The 23,390-nt window shown below is 41.8% G+C and overlaps 2 protein-coding genes across 5 annotated transcripts in view; one reads left to right on the plus strand and one right to left on the minus strand.

Moving 5' to 3' along the window:
• Positions 1-667: 667 nt before the first annotated feature.
• On the plus strand, positions 668-22,131 carry LOC123867798 (E3 ubiquitin-protein ligase listerin). 3 transcript variants are annotated; one of them, XM_045910061.1, is made up of 27 exons: positions 668-904; positions 1,511-1,702; positions 2,219-2,350; positions 3,317-3,451; positions 3,566-3,678; positions 4,880-5,068; positions 6,529-6,697; positions 7,964-8,030; positions 8,506-8,623; positions 8,900-9,740; positions 10,127-10,316; positions 10,934-11,136; positions 11,292-11,434; positions 11,974-12,454; positions 12,752-13,544; positions 13,605-13,774; positions 14,188-14,399; positions 15,354-15,537; positions 16,031-16,211; positions 17,234-17,467; positions 17,950-18,079; positions 18,551-18,694; positions 19,213-19,358; positions 19,510-19,730; positions 20,364-20,540; positions 20,809-20,976; positions 21,358-22,131. In XM_045910061.1, exons 1-27 carry the CDS (start codon positions 857-859, stop codon positions 21,415-21,417), a joined length of 5,841 nt encoding a protein of 1,946 aa, XP_045766017.1. In that variant the 5' UTR covers positions 668-856; the 3' UTR covers positions 21,418-22,131. The 3 variants fall into 3 exon arrangements, with proteins under 3 accessions (XP_045766017.1, XP_045766018.1, XP_045766016.1); XM_045910062.1 differs by having other exon boundaries at positions 12,752-13,511; positions 13,599-13,774; XM_045910060.1 differs by having other exon boundaries at positions 12,752-13,774.
• Positions 9,764-23,390, minus strand: part of LOC123867803 (transmembrane protein 138-like) — a 28,510-nt gene continuing 14,883 nt past the window's right edge. The window contains exons 4-6 of one of the 2 annotated variants that reach the window (XM_045910069.1): positions 22,516-22,649; positions 19,414-19,419; positions 9,764-9,774 (exon numbers count right to left, since the gene is read on the minus strand). In XM_045910069.1, the coding sequence (XP_045766025.1) occupies positions 22,543-22,649 (107 nt within the window). In that variant the 3' untranslated portion in view covers positions 9,764-9,774; positions 19,414-19,419; positions 22,516-22,542. Of the gene's footprint in view, positions 9,775-19,413; positions 19,420-21,690; positions 22,650-23,390 lie in introns of those variants that run through there. The other variant, XM_045910070.1, reaches the window with a different exon arrangement.

The raw sequence follows: 23,390 nt of genomic DNA on the forward strand, positions 1-23,390 counted from the left end.
ATACACGCGGCGCCCCTTTAGAGCGCTTCTCAGTCAGTTCCTCGGTCAGTTCCACCACCAATAAACACCAGCGGGACACAAAAACCGGCCACTTCTAACAAAAAAACACTCCAAAAAGTTACAACACGCGCGCCAACAAACGCCACCACAGACAAAGTCCGAGCCATAGACATACAATTTTCGCTTCGCGTCCGAGCTAGATCTTATATAGGTAAATATTTAAATGGAGCTGGGTATTAAAGATCTATGTTACAGTATTAGATACATAGAGATATAGATTTTTTTTTCCTCTCTCGTCTGGCTTTACAATGATTAGCCAATGTCAAGTTTATAACTAGTTATTTGTAACAAGTTAGTTAAACTATACAAGTATGGACCCCGTCTGTGCCGGCGCTCGCCGACATACGCACGCACGGCACCCCCTTAGAGCGCTTTCCAGTCAGTTTTAACAAAAAAAAAACACTCCAAAAAGGCAGAGCACGCCCGCCAGTTAACACCAACACAGAAGAAGTCCCGAGATATAGATAGATAGATATAATTTTGTAAACCTTCATCCAAAATTAGATCTTTGTCTGTGTTTATGTCAACTTGACGTTGTCATTTGTCACAGTAAAATGTCACATCACCCGTCACGTCATGACGTCACACTCAACACTGTCACAGTCACCAACAGTCAAAATTTCGTCGGTGGTAGAGCTCCCTAGAGTATAAATGTTCCTTGTGGTAGAGCCACCGATTGTTGCAAGATTGTTATGTTGTTGAAGTATAATTTTGCAAAATAATAGCAAATTACTACACAGAACAAATTGATTAGCTACTATTTTAAATATTTCTATTAAACCCATACGTGTAACACATGGGCGGGAAGGCGAAAACAAGCCAAAGAACGAAGAATAATGTCCGTGTAAGTACCGACATGAAACTGTTCAAATTCCATAGTTTTTATGGCCAAAAACGTTGTGAAACTCTATTTTTACAATACGAAACACTTTCCTATCTATGCTGCTAACCTATAAATTACAAACTAAATTTAATTTTATCAAAACAGTAGATTAGCAGGTATATAATATTTTCTTGAGGTGCATAGTAGGTACTTATTTAACACATTACCTTGATAGTACTCCAAGGTAGCTAAGCTTGGAGTCTCTGTGTGATCACATTAGAAATGAAGACATCCATAGTAAAACCACAGTAACGAAGAGTTGCGAACTGAAATGGTCATAGATGGGGCACATAGTTTGGAAAACGGATAAACGTTGGAGTCCCAAGGTGTTGGAATGGTGACCTCACACTGGAACCCATAGTGTTGGTAGATCCCCCACTAGTTAAACAGATAATGTTAAATGAGTTGTAGGGACCGATGGATTCAGATGATGAAGGCTGTGGCATGTGGAAATCCCTACAAGAGACCCTATCTACAGCAGTGGACGTCTGTCGGTTGACCATAATGATCATGGTGATCTTGTGAACCACAAGATAGCTTCATCTTACCTTATTTGAACATTTGCAGCCCTCCAGCAGTGGTCGTAGTGCAGAACTGCTAAACCATGCAGCAAACGCAGAACAATATTTTGCAGCGGGCAGTGGGGCTGCAGTTCTATTCTCTTCACTCGCCACCAGCAGTGTAGAGCAGGGGCTCCCTGCAGAGTATTCCGTGTGCTTCAAGAAGTTTACCAAGAAGGATCCTGTTACTAAGACTAAGGTTTTCAACACAGAATACTTGATAGTACTTTCCAAGTATGAGCCTTCTCATTCTGCAAAAATCACTACCCATATTATAAATGTGGAAGTGTGTTCGTTTGTTGGTTTTTCCTTTAATCACACAACAAGCAATAGATTAATGTGATTTTTTGCATGGGTATAGTTAAAGACCTGGCGAGTGACATAGGCTACTTCTTATCCCAGAAAATCAAAGAGTTCCCACAGGATTTAAAACACCTAAATCTACTTGGACTAATTGCAGGCATTAGCGAGTGTTTAAATAAATAACTACTCTTGTTACAACACAAAGAGTGATTATTGTAAACTGAATCTTTGGAAAGAGCAACCACTGATTTTCTAGTTGATTCTTCTCTGGAATTCCGAGCCAGTCGTAGATTCATTTGATGATTCAAAAGTACTTGTAAAAGTTCATTGGAATACAATTATTTCTATTCTATTTCAAATAGTAAGCAAGGGATGGGTTCATGATGATGATGACGATGACTGGTGTTTTCAGGCCTTACAAGAACTGACTGAGCTGGTGAAGACAGGCAATGTGACAGATGCAGAGGCAGCTCTGCCCAGCTGGTCGCACCACTACCAGTTCCTCACCATTGACTCGGACCGCAGGGTGCGCGAGGCCACACAGGTATTCGTTTTCATATCTTTAATGTGTTTGTAAAAAATAATATGAATTATGAATAGTATATTACTATCTAGGCTGGAAATGAAATACTTTACGGCCAAGTCTGTTTAAACTATACTCTATCTGCGAAAAAAGCTAGTATAGCACTCTCTTCATTTGTATTCCCATACTAATGATAGAGGCAAAACTCTCAGTGGGCCTTAACCATTTTGAGTCTCCAACCAATCACAGCCCGAGTTAAACACTAGTTTTCACTTGGATTACAAGGTGAACCTGATATATGACCACAACTAGGGTGAGCTCACTTCACCTCTTTTGGTCATTACTGCTCGGTCAGCCCTATATCGACAGTATCAGGAGAGAATTATATTTATGACTATAAGTATATATTTATGTATGTTTTTGTAAGTCTATTTTTAATATATAAATATTTGTAAGTATATATTATAACATAATATCTACTATTTTTTTTTTTATTCATAGTTACGGTCTATCTTTGCTGTACCTATTCTACTCCCTTTATAACCTCTCGCACTGCAAAGGGTCACTGGTAGAGATCTCTTATAGAGATAAGTGCTTCCCTGTCCACTTTTTCTTTCCTTTTATTTATATTGTTACAATTTTCTGGTACAAATAAAATAAAAAATAAAAATAAAATAGAATTAGAGCCCTATGCTCCTATGCTCTTCTGGTACTTTATTAGTCAGGCACGGGAGATTTTCACATTCTCATGCTTGTATGAAGAGTAAGCAGACTAAGGTTGAAATTTGTAGATCGCACTTTGTCTTTGCTTAGATTTAAGTTTCAGTTAAAACAAGACAGATTTATGACAGCGGTATCACACTATCTCATTTTAACAGTGTCTTAAGTCTGAGCAAAGTCAAAGTGCGTACTATAGATCTCAGCCTTGAACTGCTCTTTATGCTCTTGGGCATAAAAGTGTTATATGGAAAATATTGTTTGGTGCAGGTTTGCCATGGCGCCATAGTGGCGGCGTGCGGGCGCCGCGTGGCGCCGCAGCTGCGCCGCGTGCTGCCCGCGTGGCTGCTAGCGCTCAACGACGAGCACGCGCCCGCGTGCTCCGTCGCGCAGGCGCACTTGCAGGTCAGACAAACTAACTAAACCATCTCTAGAGTACACTTAAGTTTTCCTTAGTTTGTTTATAGGTAACAAGTAGCTTCTCGCTTAAATACGTAATTATGAATGTTTTGTTAACAGAATACGTTCCCGGAAGGAAAGTTAGCTGAGGCTCTATCATTTTGCAAGGCGGAGATCATAGCCCTGCTCAGCGAAAACCTCACGGGCAACGCAGATGCCATGGTGGGGAAACGGTGTGTACCACTTCTTTATTTTAAGTAACTGTTGACTCATTGGCCTAGTTAGCAGCCTCCTATGCTCCCATCTTCTCCGAGTACTTTATGAAGCTACAGTTGGTGTCAGGCAAAAGGTCTCCAATCTATCGCTCTATATATTTGGTGTTTCATTAAAAAGCCTCTGAGCTTGTACCTGCGCAGTGGGTGATCTATGACTGTGGCTAGAGCATATAAATGTAATTATCAGAAGAGGTAAGTATGAGAATGAGTTCACCCGCAGGTTGCAGTTGCGTATCACCATTTCATTGTTTCACAATCAAAGTGAAAAGCAGAGCCTACAACTCGGTCACAAACCCTTTTTTAACCAACTTATGGAAATTTTTATAATTTTATTTCGTCATTATACTTCAGCATTGTGTTTATCAGATCAAAGTAGCATGGGTACGTGTCGTCTTTATATACTAATTACCAAACACCCTGTATACTTCGCAGATTGTTCCATATCAATTTGGTAAAGATCTGATAAATATCTTCGGAGATGGAGAACAGAACTCCTCAATGGATAAGAGTAAATAATTGCTCACGATCAGTGTAATAGCTTAGTTAACAGTAGGTTTTAACTAGGCATAGCATATTTTAGTACAGTGGGGCCACTAAAAATTGTAAAAAAAATTGGTTGTCTGTAAAGTCGGTTTACTGACGATAGTTGAACGTGACAACAAAGGCCGATTGTGCTTCTTTGTCGCTCGTTCCGCGCTCTCGCTTGCACTTCAAGCCTTACATGGAACGCCTCAGAGCGAGGTAACGCCGCATGAGTCATGTTTTTTCGTGCGTGCAGCCGGCTCTATCGAATTATAAGACGTTGTCACGTCAAAAAATTCTCTTTTAAAGAGCTTGATCACTATTTTGCAACCAATGTATGTAGCTCTTGTAAAACCCATTTTAACTTAGGCTTAAATATCTACCGTCACCTCCGGCTCAGATAGATAAACTTGGATAATATGATGTCTTAGATAAAAAGGCTTTGTTTATGCCCTTGTACTATTTCTTTTAACCCTTCGTGTGTGAGTCAGACTCACACTTGACCGATTTTATTGATATTAATATGAAATCTAAAAACATTTTAATCTAGACCTTTTTACTTGGGCAATGCTTGTTATGTAGAGTTAAGAAACAACATTATTTCCGCCATAGAGCAGGCTTATTTTCGTCATTACAGGATAGAAGACGCGGAAGAGAGGCAGGCGCAGGTGTCGCGCGTGCTGGCCAGCAGTCTGTACGCGCTGCAGCTGATCATCACCAAGCTGCCCGCTGCGCACGACGACTGGCTGTGGGACAGCTTCGTGTCGCCTTTACTGCAGCACAACTACTTCTGGGGGCTCATGAGGCACCAGCTGCAGCCTATTCGGTGAGCTCTGCGATGTAGGAATTAAAGCTCTGGAGAAAAGGCTTCCCGGAAAACCCCCCAGGGAAGAAAGATGCAAAGAAAACTAAGTGTGTCGAATTCGCATTGCCCAATACTAAGACGGCAAATGATTTTAATTTAATGGTAAATAATGATATGTTGAAAGTAGAAGAAACTACCGTGTTCCTAGGGATAACTTTAGATGCAAAGCTTCAATGGAACGCCCATATATCAACACTTGCTGGTAAACTCAGCTCTGCTGCTTACGCTGTTAGAAAGATTCGACAGATAACTGATGTGGAAACTGCAAAAATTGTATATTTTGCCTATTTTCACAGTATTATGTCTTACGGAATCTTACTATGGGGTAAAGCGGCAGATATTGGAAAAATTTTCGTATTACAAAAAAGGGCAATACGCGCAATCTATAATTTAAAACCGCGCGATTCCCTACGAGAGAAATTTAAGGAAATAGGTATTCTTACAGTAGCTTCTCAATATATTTACGCTAATATAATTTTTGTACGACAAAACATTCATAGTTACAAAAAAATCGGTGATTTCCACGACCGGCAAACTAGAAACCGTAATAGGCTCGCATATCCTACGCTCCGCCTCAGGAAAGTGGGAAAATCGTTTGTGGGAATGAGTGTAATATTTTATAATAAAATTCCACAATCAATTTTAGACTTGCCTTTACACAAGTTTAAAAAATCTATTAAAAGTATGCTCCTGGAAAAAGCTTATTATACAATCGAAGATTATGTAAATGACAAAAAAGCTTGGATTTGATTCGCTCCAGCAATATACGGCGCTGCAATTGCTTGTATACAGTATGGCATATTATTGTAAATTGTACATTTGAAAAGAGCAACCGCCGAGTTTCTTGCTGGTTCTTCTCGGTAGGAACAGCATTCCGAACCAGTGGTAGATTATTTTGACGATTCAAAAGCACTTGTAAAAGTTTAATTGAATAAAAATAATTTGAATTTGAATTTGAATTTGAATTTGAATTTGATCCAAAAATAGGCCTGCAACCCAGTGGCAAATAGCCTTACATGATAATTTTTGAATAACTGACTAGCTGACTGACAGGCTTTTTAAATTGGCTATGCTAGAAAACTCGCTCTGTCCTTCTTTCATTCAGCTTCACCTATTCGATCTTCGTTTCATTACAAATTAAAAAACTACCGCATATTTTAACTTTTACACTGTACCTTTTTAGGCTTCCGTACCCGAAGGGTGCCTATTATTAAGCTGCCGCTGTCCGTCTGTCCGTTCGTCGTCGAATTAAGCAGAAAGTTGAAATTTTCACAGAATGTGTATTTCTATTGCCGCTATAACAACAAATAATAAAAATGAAAAAATGAAAAAAAATATAAAGTGTTAGTTCTTGTAGGATGGTACAGAACCTTTCATGTGCGAGTCCGACTCGCACTTGACCGATATATTTTGTATAACAGAGCCGCATGGTACGGCGCAGTGGGCGGGATCATAGAACGGTTCGGAGCGCGCATTTCGCTGCAGGTTGGCACGAAAGTGGCTAAAGCGCTCGTCGCTGAGCCGGAGAGAAATGCCGGGGTCGCCGCGCAGCGCTGGGCAGCGCTTTTACTACTCATGAGACATGTCGAAGTAAGTCTTGCCTGGGACTTCGTCTGTGTTGGTGTTAGCTGGCGGGCGTGCTCTTCTTTTTTGGAGTGTTTTTTTTTGTTAAAACTGACTGGAAAGCGCTCTAAGGGGGTGCCGTGCATATGTCGGCGAGCACCGGCACGAGACGGGGTCCATACTTGTATAGTTTAACTAATTTGTTACAAATAACTACAAACTTGACATTGGCTAATCTTTGTAAAGCCAGACGAGAAAGAAAAAAAAGGTCTTACCTGAAAGAAAAACATTAAAAAAAATTATTTAAATACCAAGTTTTTTAAACGAACTAGAAGAATGTTTTCTAACGTAGTTTTTAAGTGAAAACTTCTTTAGATGCATTAGACGATTTCGGGTTGTTAAAACTTCAAGCTCACGTTAGCGAAATAACTATAGTTAGCTATGAAAATTCAAAACGAAAAACGTAAGACATGAAATACATAAGAGTAATAATGAATTTAGTGAGTAGCAATCGCTGAGCGAACTCAACCATTCATATCGTGTGCAGGGAAATAGAATTGTAACTTAGATGTCAGTTATGTGTATATGTCCAAAGCCAAGACCGCCGCAAAAAAACTAGGCATTCTTAACAAGGTCAAGCAGTACTTCACGCCGCGCCAACTGATTACTTTGTATCAAGCACAAGTCAGGTCGTGCATGGAGTACTGCAGTCACCTCTACGATGGCTTCGCTAAGTACCAACTAGCGGCTCTGGATGCCGTTGACCGTCGAGCTAGGAGACTTATAGGCGAAGACTCTCCTTTGTTGGCGAAACTTCAAAGTCTCGATCACCGCCGTAAGGTCGCCGGCTTATCGGTGTTTTATAGGATATATTTCGGAGAGTGTGCACAGGAACTTTTCGATCTTGTCCCCTCTTCACCATTTTACCACCGAACCGCAAGACGTCGGGCGAGTTTCCATCCTTATGTCGTCGACATTCCATCTACACGCACGAAACGTTTTGCGTCTTCTAAGGTTTGGAATACTCTTCCGCGATCTGTGTTTCCTACCAATTTCAATCCGGGTAACTTTAAAACAAGAGTGAATAGGCACCTTCTAGGTAAACGTGTCCCATCTTAGACCACATCATCACTTTCCATCAGCTGTGAACGTGGTCAAGCGCTTACCTATAGTGAATAAAAAAAATAAAAAAATGTGTGCCCAAAAATCCAAAAATCGTCCAACACACCTCAAGATGCTTTTATTTCAAAAACTATGTTACAACACACACCCAATGTAGTTTTCTATTTTTAGGAATGGCACTTGTGGTTGGAGAAGAAAGACCTACTTGTAGCTCGACTTCTGGATATGATAGAAAATAGTAAGTGCTATTTACATTTTCCCTCGTCCATCTTGGCCAAGTATTCCTTATGTAACGCTATCCGTTTTGTCAAATATCCAATACAATATTTTGTCGGTAACCAATCTATTTTTATGAAACGTTTGAGCTTAACTTTTTGATTTATTTCCTGCCAAGTAGCTTAAATAGCTTCGAGGGAAGAGTGAACAGGCATCTTCTAGGCAAGACCTAATATTGCTTTTTATTAAGCATGATTGTCGTCAAGAGCAAGCCTATCTCACAACAAAAAAAAAATTACATGGGGGCTAGTTATGCATTGAATTTAGTGCCAACTATTAAGAAATTTTGAAAATATGTGATTTGGATAATATTATTACGACAGAATGAATTATTCGTCCGCTATAGTATTTTTAAAGTTGGGTTTTTGTTCTTTTACTCTATTAGAACACGAATCTTTTAGCATACTGTTACTGACTACAACTTATTCTGTTGTCAGGCGCGTGGGGCTCGGCGCGCTTGCTGTCGAACATGCTCGTGCCGCTGCTCGCGAGCTTGCCGGCTAATCTGCTCACTAAGCAGTTCTATGTTAAATTCTTCGACGCCATGTTCACTGGGTAAGTTATCAGCATATCTTTAAGACAAGATTGGATGGGAACCTTCTAGGCAAACGCGCCTCTCTTGGGCCACATCATCACTTCCTATCAGGTGTATTTGTGGCCAAGCAGGTGCCTATTATAGTGAATAAAAAAAACTACTTTAAAATTTACATAATTCAAAACATAAAAAAAGATCGAAACACCTCGCAACACCTTTTGCTTTGGAAGTGTTTCAATTTTTTTGATCAGAAGTATAGGAACTTTATGACTTATGCCAACTTAAATTGTTCACAGGTTAAGCAACAAAAACTTATTAAACTCCAAAAGCGAAAGACAGACATGGATATCCAACTTGGGCGAATGTTTGCGCTACTTGTCCACACAAAACTACGACTTCGTTACTGAAGTTATCACTTACGTCCACCGGACTTGGCTTGAAAGGGTCCTAAATATCAAAGAAAGCCAAGCGCGGACCAATCTGATACGACATTCCATGACCAACATGGCCAGTTTGATCAAATATTGGCTCAATCAGTCCCAACAAGAGAACGAAAAGTATGACCAATTGACGAGGAACTTTTGGCAAAATATTGGTTCCACTATTCTCACACAAATTGACAAACTTTCAATCGAACAAGATGATATCGTACAAGCGATTGAATCTCATATTCTACTATTAAAAACATTACATACGTCATTTGTAAATGAACCGAAAAAGAAAATGAGCATACAATTTGAGGACCAAAAAATAGATTTAAGTAGAATTGACGATACAAGTGAAACATTAGACGTAACTTGTGATGAGCAACTAAAGGAAAGGTTTAAGCACAATTTGAACGATTTAGTTCAGAAAACTTGTTGTGGTTATTTCGATTTTGCGCATAAAAAGCTAGTTTCTCAATCTGTTTGTCCAGTTTTGACGAATTTGTTGATAGAATTTGATAGTAGAGACTTGTTTATGGCTCTAGCCAAGCATTTTGGTGCTGATTCGGTGTATGGGTTTTACGACAAGGTGTTGAGGCCATGGTTGGCGGGGGATACGATGAGATGTAAGGCGCTCGTGGAAATGGTGTTCTTGGTGGTCAAATATCTGTCTGAAGAGGAGCAGGACAATATGTTCAGCTCTTTCCAACAGGTGAGATTTGAATCCATAATTTCATCCATCCATACTAACATTATGAATGCGTAAATGTGTTTGTCTGCTAGCTTTTCACGGCTCGTTGGTTTAACCGCTGGTTCAGAGATAGCTTGCGGCCTGGGTAGAGATACTTTTCATCCCAGAAAATTGAATAGTTCCCTTGATATTTTCAAAAAACCTAAATCGTCATCTAGTAAATCATGAATTGAATATGGGCAAATGTGTCAATTGTTGAATTTGTAATAATATAATGTAAAAAATTAATTACGTAAACTTAAAACTAAGGATTCCTTTTTTTCTGGAGATACGGATGCCTAAAAAGGACAATGCAGACTATCAAAATAAATTATGGTAGAAATAGTTAAAATTGTGCAACTCCTCAGTTCCCGCCGCCGGTAGTGGAGTGGTGTATACAGCTGTCCCTGTCGCACCCGCACAGTCGGCTGGCCGCGGTAAGGAGATGGATGCGGGGCCCCGTGGTGGACGCGAGTGTGCTGGCGCTGTGCAAGCGAGAGGAGGACAACAAGGCGACGAGCTTGTTGCTCATGTGTCTCGCTCCGGATGATACGGGAGGTATGTTTCATCTTTATCCGACTTTCAGCTGTTCCCGTCGCACTCACACAGTCGGCTGGCTGCCGGAAGGGGATGTATGCGAGGCGTTTGACGTGATACCAACTGTATGCTAATACATGAATAAAGTACCGGGAGAACAACAGAGAACAGAGTACAGGCACTATAGAAATTTTCACACAACACACTTAACATATTAAATAAGAACTTTACGAGTAGGAGAAGTGAAAAAAATCGTTTCACTTCTCATTTTGAATTGAATTTCTTTAGTGCCTGAGATTAGCCTCCTACGCTAAGCTACAGTTGGTGTCAAAAATCCTCCAACCTTGAACTTGCGCAGTAGGTGATATGTCGATCTACAGCGTGCATATTTAGCGTCTCATTAAAAGGCCTCTTACCTTGTACCTGCGCAGTGGGTGATTTATCGATGCATGGCTAGAGCATAATATGTAATGACCAAAAGAGATGAAGAGATGAGAGTGAGCTCACCCCCAGGTCGCGGTTGCGTATCACTGTTTATCATTTTCTAGCTATCGAGTGAAAAGCAGTGCATGTATGACTCGGATAAAACGGTTTTTTTATGCCCTTGTTGTACAATCTACTATTGTATGTGTTCACAGAAGTGATAGTGAGCGAGTCATCAGTGGCTAAAGTGGTCCAAGTAATAAGCGACAGACTAGAGAGTACATCGGGCGACGCGCAGGCGTGGTCGCGGCGCGCGCAGGTCGCCGCGGAGACGGTGTGCGTGCTGGCTCGCGGCGCCGCGCACGCGCACTGCGCGCCGCTGTTGAGGCAGCTCTTCCGGTACCGGCTGCGATTGCCCGTGAGTTTCTTGTCGACTTCTCGCAGTAGAATTTTCTTTCGAGAGTGCGTATGCAATATCCGAGTTCGGTCCGAGTTTTTATATCTGTATTTTCACGGGCTCGGATCGGATGAATGCGTAACCGCTCGCAGTCTCATGCAGCGCCCTGGTTGCAGCACGACAACAAAACCGGCGCCACAGCAGCTAGCTCGCTAGTGCGGGACGCGTGGCGCGACGCGCTGCCCGCTCTGCCCACGGACCGACGGAACGAGCTGTTGACGAATGCTTTACGAGACCTGTGCGACCACGTGTTTTACGAGTGAGTTACCACTTATTCCCGAAGTGTTCCTGGGGCCACAAAAAGAATATGTTTGACTGAATTATACTGCCACAAGTCAAGTTATTCCATTATATTAATAGTGTACGTTAGCAAGTGCAGCATTGCTAGTGCAAATAAGTGGATAGATGACATTAAACTAGTCCCAGGGAGCCACCAGTGGGTTCAGAGGGCGCAACATCGTGGAGTGTGGAAGTCACATTCGTTGACAATGATAATGATGATGATGAGTTAAAGAACAAAGTTAAAAAGCTAATAAAAACTTGTGGCTGGATATTAAAATTTGGTCCTTAATGTAAACTGATAAGGTACAATTTTTCATCTGTGAAAAATATTGGTCTATGATCGAGTTTTTGAGAAGAGTAGTTGGGGTTTAGTATTGACATTGTCTTGTTTTTAAAAAGCCAGCTAATGAATAGACAGGTTGTGCTGTCAAGGGATTACCGTCACCCATGAACATTTGCACTTTAGCATTTGCATTTGCATTTTTTCTATTTTTAACTATTTTTGTACATTTTCAGCATAAAAAAGTTGCATGTAAACCGCATAGAAGATGCTGCATCAACTTGCACATACCTCTTCGGTACTACTGAAAATAATAAACCGAGCGTCACCGAACTAGTCTCCCTCACTGACAAACTGTTCACGCAAATAGAATCTAAACAACCAGAAACACCATTGGAATTCTACGCACTAAGATGCGATTGCATACATGGACACATCATTCCTGCTTTCGAAAGAAATAACGAGCTATGCAAGAAAATCAGTTTGGAGTCTGAAAAACATCCTGAGGAATTATCAAAAGAGGACCTTATGATATCAGTGCATAGAAGTCTGTTTCGTGGTTATTTCTTGCGTAAAATCACACAAACCCCTGATGGTGACGTGAAGTGTAACTCTTGGTGTAACTTATTGTTGAGCGAGTCCCACTTCAAGGAAGTCTTCAGTCGATTCATGTACGATTACGCTGTAATTTACACACTTTTCGAGTATTATGCATTTGTGAGTATTTTTTATATTAATTAATTGACATGATGAAGATCAAACTAGATGATGTCCGCGACTTAGTCCGCGTGGATTAAGTTTTTTTAAATCACGTGGAACTTTTTGATTTTCCGGGACAAAAAGTAGCATAATATTATGCCTGTCTCCAGGATGCTAGCTATCTCTATACCAAGTAGATGATGCTCGCGACTTCGTGGATTTAGGTTTAAGTTGTATGTTGATATGTCAGTCAGTCAGTTTCTTCTTTCATTTACACATAATATATAAATGCATATGTTTTACTTTTCCTTTCAGTGGCTGCATTATGAAATAATATATCAAACTAAAAAGCAAATGGAATCTTTACTTGAAGATATTTTGACTGATTTTACTATTGAAACAAAAGATGCAATATATTCCTTCCTTACGGAATCATTTGCAAAACAGGGCCAGTTTTATTGGCCGTTTGCAAGAAAATTATTTGATATTAAATTCAATGAAGTTACTGCAAAAATTAACAACAACAATAAAACACCAGAAAGCCCGAATAAATCACTAGAATGTTCTCGATTAGAGCAAGAAAATGACATAGAACAAAACGACTCTGAAAATGTAAAAGATGACTCTAAAACAATTTTCAAGTCTAACGATTGTTTGATTACACCAGCAGAGGATAACATTTTAAAATCCAAAATGAAACAGAAAGATTTTACAGAAAATTCAAAACAGGATTCTGAAGCCAAATTACTAAAAAGCGATAACAAAATGAATATTAAAGGTTATATTTCAAATAAAGATATATCTACGTTTAAACCAGGACAGAGCGATTTTAAAACTGGAACAGAGCATAAAATCTCAGACCAGAAAAATACACAATTACCTACAATCGAAGAGAATATTTCCCAATCTAAACTGAAACTGTGTGATTTACCATCCACATTAAAACAAAGTAAAATTTCAGAACTACCACAGAATAAATCTGATTTAAAACCAGTACAGAGTAAAGGTGAATCCAAACCAGAGCAGAGCTCTAAACCTATACCAGAACAGAGTAAACCTGAATCTAAACCAGAACAAACTAAAACCGAATCTAAACCAGAACACAGTATATCTAAATCTACATCAGGACAAAGTCAAACTGAACCCAAAACAGAACTGAGTAAATCTGAATCTGCATCTGTACAAAGTAAACGTGAACCCACCTCAGAGCACGAGGATGCACATAAATTCTTTGCAGATGCATCCCCATACGTGGACAAAGTGCAGTGGGCAGAGTTGTTGGGCTCCTCGTCACTACAGGAGCTTGTCAGCAATAGTGCGTACTATCTTAATTTAGAGGTTAGTATTAACTACTTGATTAGGTGATGTTGCTATTAAACGAGTGGTTCGCTCCGAACTATGACTTCGCGTCCTTTACGGTCGTACCTATCTAAAGGTGAAACTTGCAAGGAAAAATGTATTTATTTCTATTTAATAGTTGACTGACTTGTATTTGTTGTGTTTACATGTACCCCTGCAAAATTACAGTATTTAAAGTAAATGTGAACAGCTAATTCTGTTATAATTTTGCATTTTACCATATAAAGGGGGGAATCTGATTGGTTGACGCTCGCTCACTATTGGCTACAATGCATTGTTGCAACAAGAATACCATAAATTTAGCCAATAACAACAATTGCGATTGTAATAATGATTGATGCCGGACGCAGGTTTTACGGAATGGAGCTACTGGATCATTTTGTGATTTGTAGGCGGAAGCGAAGTACTCGCCTGACGCGAGCCGCGACCACAAGACGCGGTTCAAGATAATGATGCGCAGCCTGCTCAGCGCGCACATGCACGAGCCGACCGTGATCGTGCAGCTGCTGGCCGACAGCGTCAGCGTGCGCGGCGCGTGCAGCCCCGACCCCGTCGTTAACGCCCACTACTGCACCAAGCAACACTCCTTTATGCTGTTCGAGAGGTAATTCCTATCCTAATTGATATTATGACTGCAGATGTTTGATGTCGTTTTCTCACTTCGCTAAACGTAGAGCTCAGGAGCACCATATCGTATCCCAGATGGCAGCCGGTGCCATAAATAAATTGTAACAAGTCTGCTAAGATACTGGTACGGGAGTCTAATTAACCATGTAAGATGAGGCGCCGCGATCTCTAGTGGGCATATTATGACAGAGTGCAGGGTTCACCAAGGTGGGCTTACTCTCCGAAACTTTTCAATGTTCACATCAGTGATCTTTAAAACTTCCATAGCTCAACGGGTCTAGAAGCGGACTGGAATCCGAAAGCTCGGCGGTTCAAACCTCACCCGTCGCACTATTCTCGTACCCACTCCTAGCACAAGGAGTGCAGTTTACGCTTAGTTGCAGGGGAAAAGGGTAATATTAGTCATGGTAGAACATGTCTAGTATTCTTTTATAAAAAATATATATTTTAGGTTAACAGTAACACAAAGAGGTTAGAGCCTTGTGTCAGAAAGCTCCGCTCTTCCATAACAATATCAGCGTGAGTCAGCGTGGTTAGATACTTCAGTAAAACGCCACTCACAATCATGTTACATTTATATTCACAAGATATTTACAATTTACAATATGTATACTGTATTTACATCAATGGTTTGACCAGACGAGGTGTATCGCTTCCTTCTGGTTCGGAAGTAGACATCTGGAGCACGTCGTTCGACAGTGGTTGATGAGGGTCTCGGGGAGAATGAGGCCCTCAGATGTCCATGAGAGCTGCAGGATTTTCGACTCGTTCCGATTTGTTTGTTCCAACTGGCAGCTGTGTAGAAGTTTTATTGATAGTTGTCTGCCAGCTACTCAACGTCATCAGCGAGTAGAGGTTGCATGCCGAGACACATGAAAATGTGTGTGTGTTTATATTATGTTGACTGCAGCGTATTATATTCGTGTGACAGGGACTTAACCGACGTGCCGTGGACACAGATAATGAGTAACGTGGCTGTCGTGGAGTACCTGAGCGCCATGGTCGCGGTGGAGGCGCGCAGCATGCTCGCTAGCCACTGGGACTTCGTCAACATCAGCCTGAGCTCCCTGCTCGACTCTGTGGGCCGCAGCGTGCACCTCTGGGGCACTACCGGTGTGAGTAGTAAGCCCAACAATATCAAACATAAAGTGGAATAAACTAATCTCAATATATAGACAGACGTGACTGACTGATGTGACTGACAGATCTATCGACGCACAGCTCAAACTACTGGACAGATTGGGCTAAAATTCGGTAAGCAGGATTTTTGAAAATTCAAACCCTAAAAGGCTAAAATAGAGATTCGGTGTAGCTCACGGGAGCATCGAGGTCACGCAGGTGGGGCCAAAAGTATTACTAAATAATTAATTGATTTACAGTCCTTTATTGATGATTTAAAAAAACCACTGATTTAATAGTTTGGATCTATTGACAGTTTGGATCATGAAACTTCTCCATTGCCGCATAGGAGTTAGTTCAGGACGCATAGGTCGCGAAATCTTGGAACCACCGGGTTAGGGTCTGTGGTCAAGTTGTATCTGTGAGCAGGTAGACTCAAAGGGGCTATAACCCGGACCCGTAAACCAAGTTTAAAAAAAATGTGGGCAGGTGTGCGCCCTGCTGCGCGGCGTGACGCGGCTGCTGTCGCTTGTGTGCGGCTTCATGCGCGAGCTGCGCTGCGCGCTGGAACCGCCGCCCGAACACATCAAGACTATGCTGCCGGAGTGGGACGAGATCTTCGCTCCCGCCATCAACAAACATCTGTTCACGATCCTCCACGCCGTGCTGCGTGAGTACTGACTAGCTATCATCGTGATATATTATGTACGTACCTCAAAAGAAAAAACGGAACCCTTATAGAATCACTTGTCTGTGGTATCTGTCAAGAAAATAAATGTTTGGCAAATAGGTAGGTCTTATAGCACAAGTAAAGTAAAACCTGACTACTACCCGCGTGAACTGACGATATATATTATGTAATTAGCAAAATTGTTTTTCTGTCGCTCGGTGTATTTTCAAATTGCACTTTATTTATATTTATGATTTTTTTCTTTTTTATATTTATGAACAGATTTTTTTCCTCTTTCATTTGACATACCACTCGATACGATAACCAAAAAAAAAGATTTTTGGAGACCCCCACTTTTTTGGATGTAATATCGATCAGGCCGATTTTTTTCCCCCGAGAGTGATCTGCGATCAGTCGACCGACTATAAGCAGATTAGTTATGGTCGGCTATGACTTGTGCAGATACTTAGGACCAGTATCCTTAGATCTGCACACTATCGAGCACACTAGCCCGCTTCAGACGCTTTATCCGTTCCACTATGTGCTAGTTGGTTAGGGTGCCTCAACAAGCGATCCCGATATTTTGTATTATACTTATTGATTTCCTCAATTACTGTTGGTATTTCCAGATACTCGTGTATTTCTGTGTTGCGAGTAAACCAGGGAGCGTTGGCAATCTAATATATTTGATTTACCGGCAGTACCCCAAATCTGTATGCCATAAAGCCAAATGGGTTTGAGGATAGAGCAAAAGATCATTAATTTGTTATTAAGTGACAAAGCAGACTGTCTACAGCCAGAGTAATTTTTTTTTTTTCATATAAAATGTAGCCTATGTCACCTGGACCGTAATAACGAATCGATTGACACCTCATCAAAATCGGCTCAGTAGTTTAGGCGCTACGGTTATAAATACAAACCTACATACATATATACATACATAGACTGCTGAAATCTCAACCCTTCTTTTTGCCTTTGCCGTATCTAGTCGGGTAATAAAAATAGATAAATAAATGGTTTAGGTTCAACGGACACACCAGTAACCGCAAGCAGCGTAACCACTGTCGGATGTCTCATCACGGCCACCAAATACATGGACTGGAACACGATCTCCAAAACAGCGGCATTGGAGCTGAGCATGCAGGGCGTGGCCGAAGCCGCCACCCGCGCGCTGCTCGCCATGAACCATCACGCGTACAAGTACCTGGCCTTCCACACGCTGCAGCTCATGGTCAAACCGTTGGTCTTCGAGGATGGTGAGTAAACGAAGATTACCTTTTTACGATCCTGTATCTCCAGAGGAAAAAAAAAACCCTCTAGGATCACGTTGTTACGTGTCTGTCAATGCTTGTCAAGGGAATCAAAACCTACAGGTACTTCCCGTTGACCTAGAATCATGAAATTTGGCAGATGGCAATGCTGTATAGCACAAGTAAATGAAAAAATCTGAAAACCGTAAATTTGTGGTTAGACAAGCGCGCTCCAACTTGCTTATTATATTTTTAAGGCATGATTGTTGTCAAGGAAATTTATCCTGAAAATATAACCTTCATCAATCGTTATTACAATCGCAATTGTTGTGATTGGTTGAATTTATGCTCTTGTTGCAACCATGTATTGCAGCCAATAGTGAGCGAGCATCAACCAATCAGAGGTGATTGCAATCGTGAGCCGCTCGCGCAATCGAGCCGCTGTAATTAAAAAAGCATAATAGAAGATCCGTAACTCGAATCCACAGCGCTGAAGCTAAAGGAGTGGAACGCCGAGGAGAACGAAGGGACGCCGCGCCCTGCCACGTGCTTCGCTCTGTTCGACGAGGCCATGAACCACTTGCAGGACTACACCGAAGCTGCCTTGGCCAACGTCAAGTGAGTAATCCAGCATCAGTTTTCCCCTCCAAACTTAATATGGGTACCTGCAAGTCAAGAGTGAATAGACATCTTTCAAGCAAGCGCTAGTATAATAAAAAACGAACGCGATCCATCTGGCCTCGAACGGGTCAGACCCCTTTCACACGGCATTTGCATTTGCGCCACCTCATGTTTGATTTGATCGCGTAACTCCAAGCTCCAAGCAAGCAACGTTTGAACTGGAACTCCAATATAGCCTCTCCATCGCCCGCTGACTGACTCTGAGCTTTCTTATGAGGCCCCTAGCTATGACTAGTTAGACTATGTCTCTGATCCATGTGTTATCACTGGCAACAAGCACTGAGGAAATTTGGATGAAAAGATATCTCGAAGCTTCCCGAACGCCACTGGTCAAGCCGAGTTGTCAATCATCAAAAGAGATTGCAGCCCAACCCTAGTCTATAAATTAAAAAAAGAATGTTTTTGCAGGTTATGTGAGGGCACGTGCGAGATGGTGCCGTTCTCGGACAGCCACTGCGTGTCTCTCGGGTACATGCTCCTCGCCGCCTCGTTCCTGCGCCTGTGCACTTCCGCGCGCGGCAATCTGTATCTTGTGTATACGGAAGAGTTTAGGTACGCAACTGCTACAAATTAAGCCATGATTTTATTTTATTTTATTGGCATCGATTGAGGATTATGGGTACTAAATCGAAATAATCTACTTACATATCTGTAAAATTAATAAAAATTCTTCAAAACTGTGCCATATTTGCAAAAGAAGTTTTGTAAATAATAATTGAAAATGTACAAAGTAATAAAATGCCAAGGTTGCGATAAAATTAGGGCGTCTGAAATTTTAGCCGGTATGAGTCGGGATAGATGGAAGGATTGTAACGTAATCCGATACATCCGAATTTGTTCAGGCAAGAAGTTGCGGTTGAACAAAACACTCCTCTGACCCTGACAATATTACGTTACTTTTTTACAGTCTTATAATAAAAGCTTACTTCTATTAAAGTTTCTTACAAATGTAACAGTTCTGACTATCAAAAGATGTACAATACCTACTTTGAATAAATGGTTATGAGTTTGAGCTATTTTGGGAACATGATATCGCGTGTTGTGGAAATGTACCCCGGGCGGTGTTGCAGAGGCCGCATGTACGCGGAGGGGCTGATGTCGTGCACGCTGCGCCTGCTGCCGAGCGCCGTGGCCGCGTTCGCGTACGTGCGGGGCCCGGCGCTGTCGGCCGCGGCGCTGCAGCTCTTCCGAGACCTGCCCGCCCTCGACGTAAACGGTGAGTGAAACCACACGCAGACGAGCTGATTCAATATTTTGTAACCCGAAGTAACCAGTAGTATTTATAACTAGCTGATGAGCTTGGTTCGCGGATATAGGTTTTTGAAAATCCCTCAGGAATTGTTTGATTGTTATATCATGGTCCGCAGAGCGCTGCTCGGGCGACACGGTGGGCGCGCTGGCGTGCTACGTGCTGACGGAGACGCTGGGCGGGCCGGGCGCGATGGCCGCGCGCAGCTGGTGCGGCGCCGCGCACACGAGCCTCGCCCCCGCGCTGCGCCGCCTCGTGCCGGCCGCCGTGGCGCCCGTGCTGCTGCAGCGCCATCTCACGCAGCTCAAGGACAACGCGCACAAGCTGCCGGACGCGAGGGTGAGAACTGCTTAGCGGGCATACCTTTGTAAAAACTGTAGCAAGTTCTTCAAAAAAGAGTACGCCGATGACGCGAGCGATGATTGTCTTCGCGGATTTCAACGTATTTTCCCATCTACTTAATCTAATGCCATTAACCATTTGCCTTATCTTGTAGATCTTATCGTGTTTACCTTCTAGGTAAACGCGTCCCATCTTACACCGCATCATCACTTTCCATCAGGTGTGATTGTGGTCAAGCGCTTGCCTATAGTGAATAAAAAAAAAAGATTTAGTGATTTAGTATTTTTCAAAGCCGCATTGTATAGTGAGGTATAGCGAGCAAAACTCGGGTCAATGCCTCACCTACGACACGGCATTGACTTAGAGTGACCTATTTACGGAACGTTCGTTGACCTCTAGCGTCAGTTAGATGTTTATTCGCAATATGTTGTGAACTTTTAAAAAATACAGGATTTTTCTAAAAATTTTTTAAGGTATCTTTTCAGTGATCATCAGTAGTTTCACCTGTCTTCGTTCTAGTCTATTCACTACTTGATTGTTTTACTGTTGAAGCTCTCGTATTTAGTAGCTATAGTCACGTATTCACGTAGTTTAGTGAGTATATCTGGTACAGTGTATACTTGTTTCCAGATATCGATCCAATGGTCTCGCGGTGAAGTGCAGTGCTGGGTCGAGCTGGAGGACCACGAGCTGGAGCTGACGGTCCGCTTCGCGCCCGAGCACCCGCTGGTGCCGCCCAGCGTCAGCAGCCCGCCCAACTCGCCCACGCCTGACACCAGCTGGATAGTCCTCTATCTCACCTACCATGTATTTTTCATAAGTACTTATATTAGCCATTTTTAGGTTCTGGAGTGGAGACCGCGTATCAGCAAGCGTAGTGTGGGACGACCTCCGACCTTAAGATAGCGGGAAGAAGGCGAGGATCGTGTGTGGTGACGCGCTCTTGCGAAGGCCATGTCCAGCTGTGGACGCAAACAGGCTGATTGATTTGACGTCACAGTTCCAGGAGATTCTTGCTGTGAAATGGTCCACCTTCTGTTTACGCTGCGTACAACGCTCGTGTCCATTGTTGCAGAACGGCACGCTGCTGAACGCACTGAAGATGTGGACCCGCGCCGTCAACTCGCGCGTGCAGAGCGCGGCGCAGTGCTACGTGTGCTACTGCCGCATGCACCCCTCGTCGGGCCGCTTCCCTAACGTCTCGTGCCACCAGTGCCGGAACAAGTTCCACTCCGCCTGCCTGGTATGTACTAACTACTAACCCAGTGTAGTGATCGCTTGATAGCGAATTTGAAAAGGGCTGAAATAAATAGTCCAGCTAGCCCAATGCTGGTCATACCTATACGATAAGGTTTACCCTAGTTTAAGTCAACTGAAAGCCCTACACCGTCAAAACTGGACTGCAAACGCAACCTAAGAAACTTGATCATATAATATGGCAAGCACAAGACACCTATGAGGATACGCCCAGGCGAAGCGTATACCATCTTACAAATCTAACAAATCTGACCATCAAAAGGGCCTACTTTGAATAGATTTGACTTCGAGGCCCGTATCCCGACATACTTCAGTTTGTCACGAAGACACCAAAACAATAAAATTATAAAAAAGGTTTTTGTTTCAGAATAAATGGTTCCGGCACAGTCGCAAGACGAACTGCCCGCTGTGTCGCAACAAGTTCTGATGCCGTCAGCGAGAGAATTATACACGTGCTGCTGAAACATTGACAAACAAAAATATCATCATCATCGTTGCACGTAGGCCTTCCCTATAGAGCGCCACCACACCCGGCCCTTATCGCCTTCCTCATCCAGCCACTTCCCGCTTTATATCGTTGGTCCGTCGTACTGGAGGGCGTCCCACTCAAGGACTTTCCGGCTCCAACGGCCATCGCCTCTAAGGCAAGCATAAACAAAATGTAATATGATTCCAAAATGTAAATAATAAATACTGCAGCGATCTTTAAAATTTTATTCATGATTTCATATCTATCAATCAATGCTAAGCTCCAACTATTACTTAGCTATCAGTAACAATAATCTCAAATGTGGATGTTCAAAACAGCTGTTCTATTTGGCGGCCATTTTAAATATAGTGCAATGAAGAATGTTATGCACGGCTTTGTATGTAATATTTTTATCGCCGAAGTGTGGTAAGTGTACTTTATAGTTTTGATTAGCGGTGAAATAAGCCTCTTATGAGAAAATGTTATTCAAGTTGTTAAGATCATCATGTTGTCATCATGGTTGTAAGTATAGGATCTACTAGTTTTACCAGTTTGGTTCTCTGTAACTACAACACTTCCTTCTAATGTTACCTTAACTGTACTGTTTAAATAAATCATGTACTATAATTAATAAATTGTATTTTTTGTAAAATAAATTCAATAAAAAATTTACTGTAATAATTGTTTTATTTATGGTTCTTTCCATATTTTCGTATTTCAAACAAAATACACAAAAATTATTATTCCTACATAATATTAAATTATGACTATAACAGACTAGAGATACACATACATAATACTCATAATTTACTTTGGTATGGTGAATGCAAGTAATGCATCATTTAATTTAATATTTCAGGACGCCTTCACTGCAAAAGGTCTGTCTGTCCTTTTCTGATTACACTATTATGAAAAAATTGCAAGAACCTAGGAATTTTAAAAATTAATTGTCTCGCAAGAGAGCACAAAATATAAGCCTAGTTTACTCTGATTTAATTCTAATTACATTCATTCATTTATACTTTATGTATCACAAGTTGTTTAAAATGTGGATCCAGTAGGAATTGTGAAAGTGGTTCAGCGTTAATGCGCCGCGAGCTGCTGGTTGATCCAGTCGATGTCCTCGTAGAAGCGCGGGTCGCTGACGCGCAGCGCGGCGCGCTTGTAGAAGAAGTAGTACCACGGCGACACTGCGGACCATGAAACAAAACACTGCTCAAGTGCGAGTCGGACGAAGCGTACGAAGGGCTCCGTGCCATCCAACAAGATATTTTAATATTTTTATGTGCAACAAGACAGCGCCAACTATATGTGATTTAGTAATATTTTTTTTTTGTGATGTAACCACAAAATGTCTGTTTTCGGATTTATTCCTTTTTTTGTGCTATAAGGCCCACTTCCCACCAAATTTCATGAATCTAGGTCAACGGGAAGTACCCTATAGGTTTTCTTGACAGCCACGACGGACGGACAGACAGGTCCTTTATAAAGGTTCCATCTTTCCTTTTGAGGTACGAAACCCTAAAATTGTTTATTTCTTTAACTAAGAGTATCCCGGTGCTTCCTCCACTGGAGCATTAAAGTCAACAAGCCTCAAGCAGAAGAAGCTGGAATAAACTGTTATGTTTGGCACAAGCTGCTATCCATACTAATATTATAAATGCGAAAGTGTGTCTGTCTGTCTGTCTGTCTGTCTGCTACGTTTTCACGGCCGAACCGCTGAACCGATTTTGATGAAATTTGGTACAGACATGGGCTACATCCCGGGGAAGGACATAGGCTACTTTATATCCCGGAAAATCAAAGAGTTCCTGCGGGATTTAAAAAACCGAAATCCACGCGGGCGAAGCCGCGGGCATCCTCTAGTAACATCTAAATGTCTGGACACATTTGGACGTACGGGGTATTGTAAGAATCCTTACATCATCCCG

The sequence above is a fragment of the Maniola jurtina genome, chromosome 8 (genome assembly GCF_905333055.1).
Source record: "Maniola jurtina chromosome 8, ilManJurt1.1, whole genome shotgun sequence".
Taxonomy (NCBI): Eukaryota; Metazoa; Arthropoda; class Insecta; order Lepidoptera; family Nymphalidae; genus Maniola; species Maniola jurtina.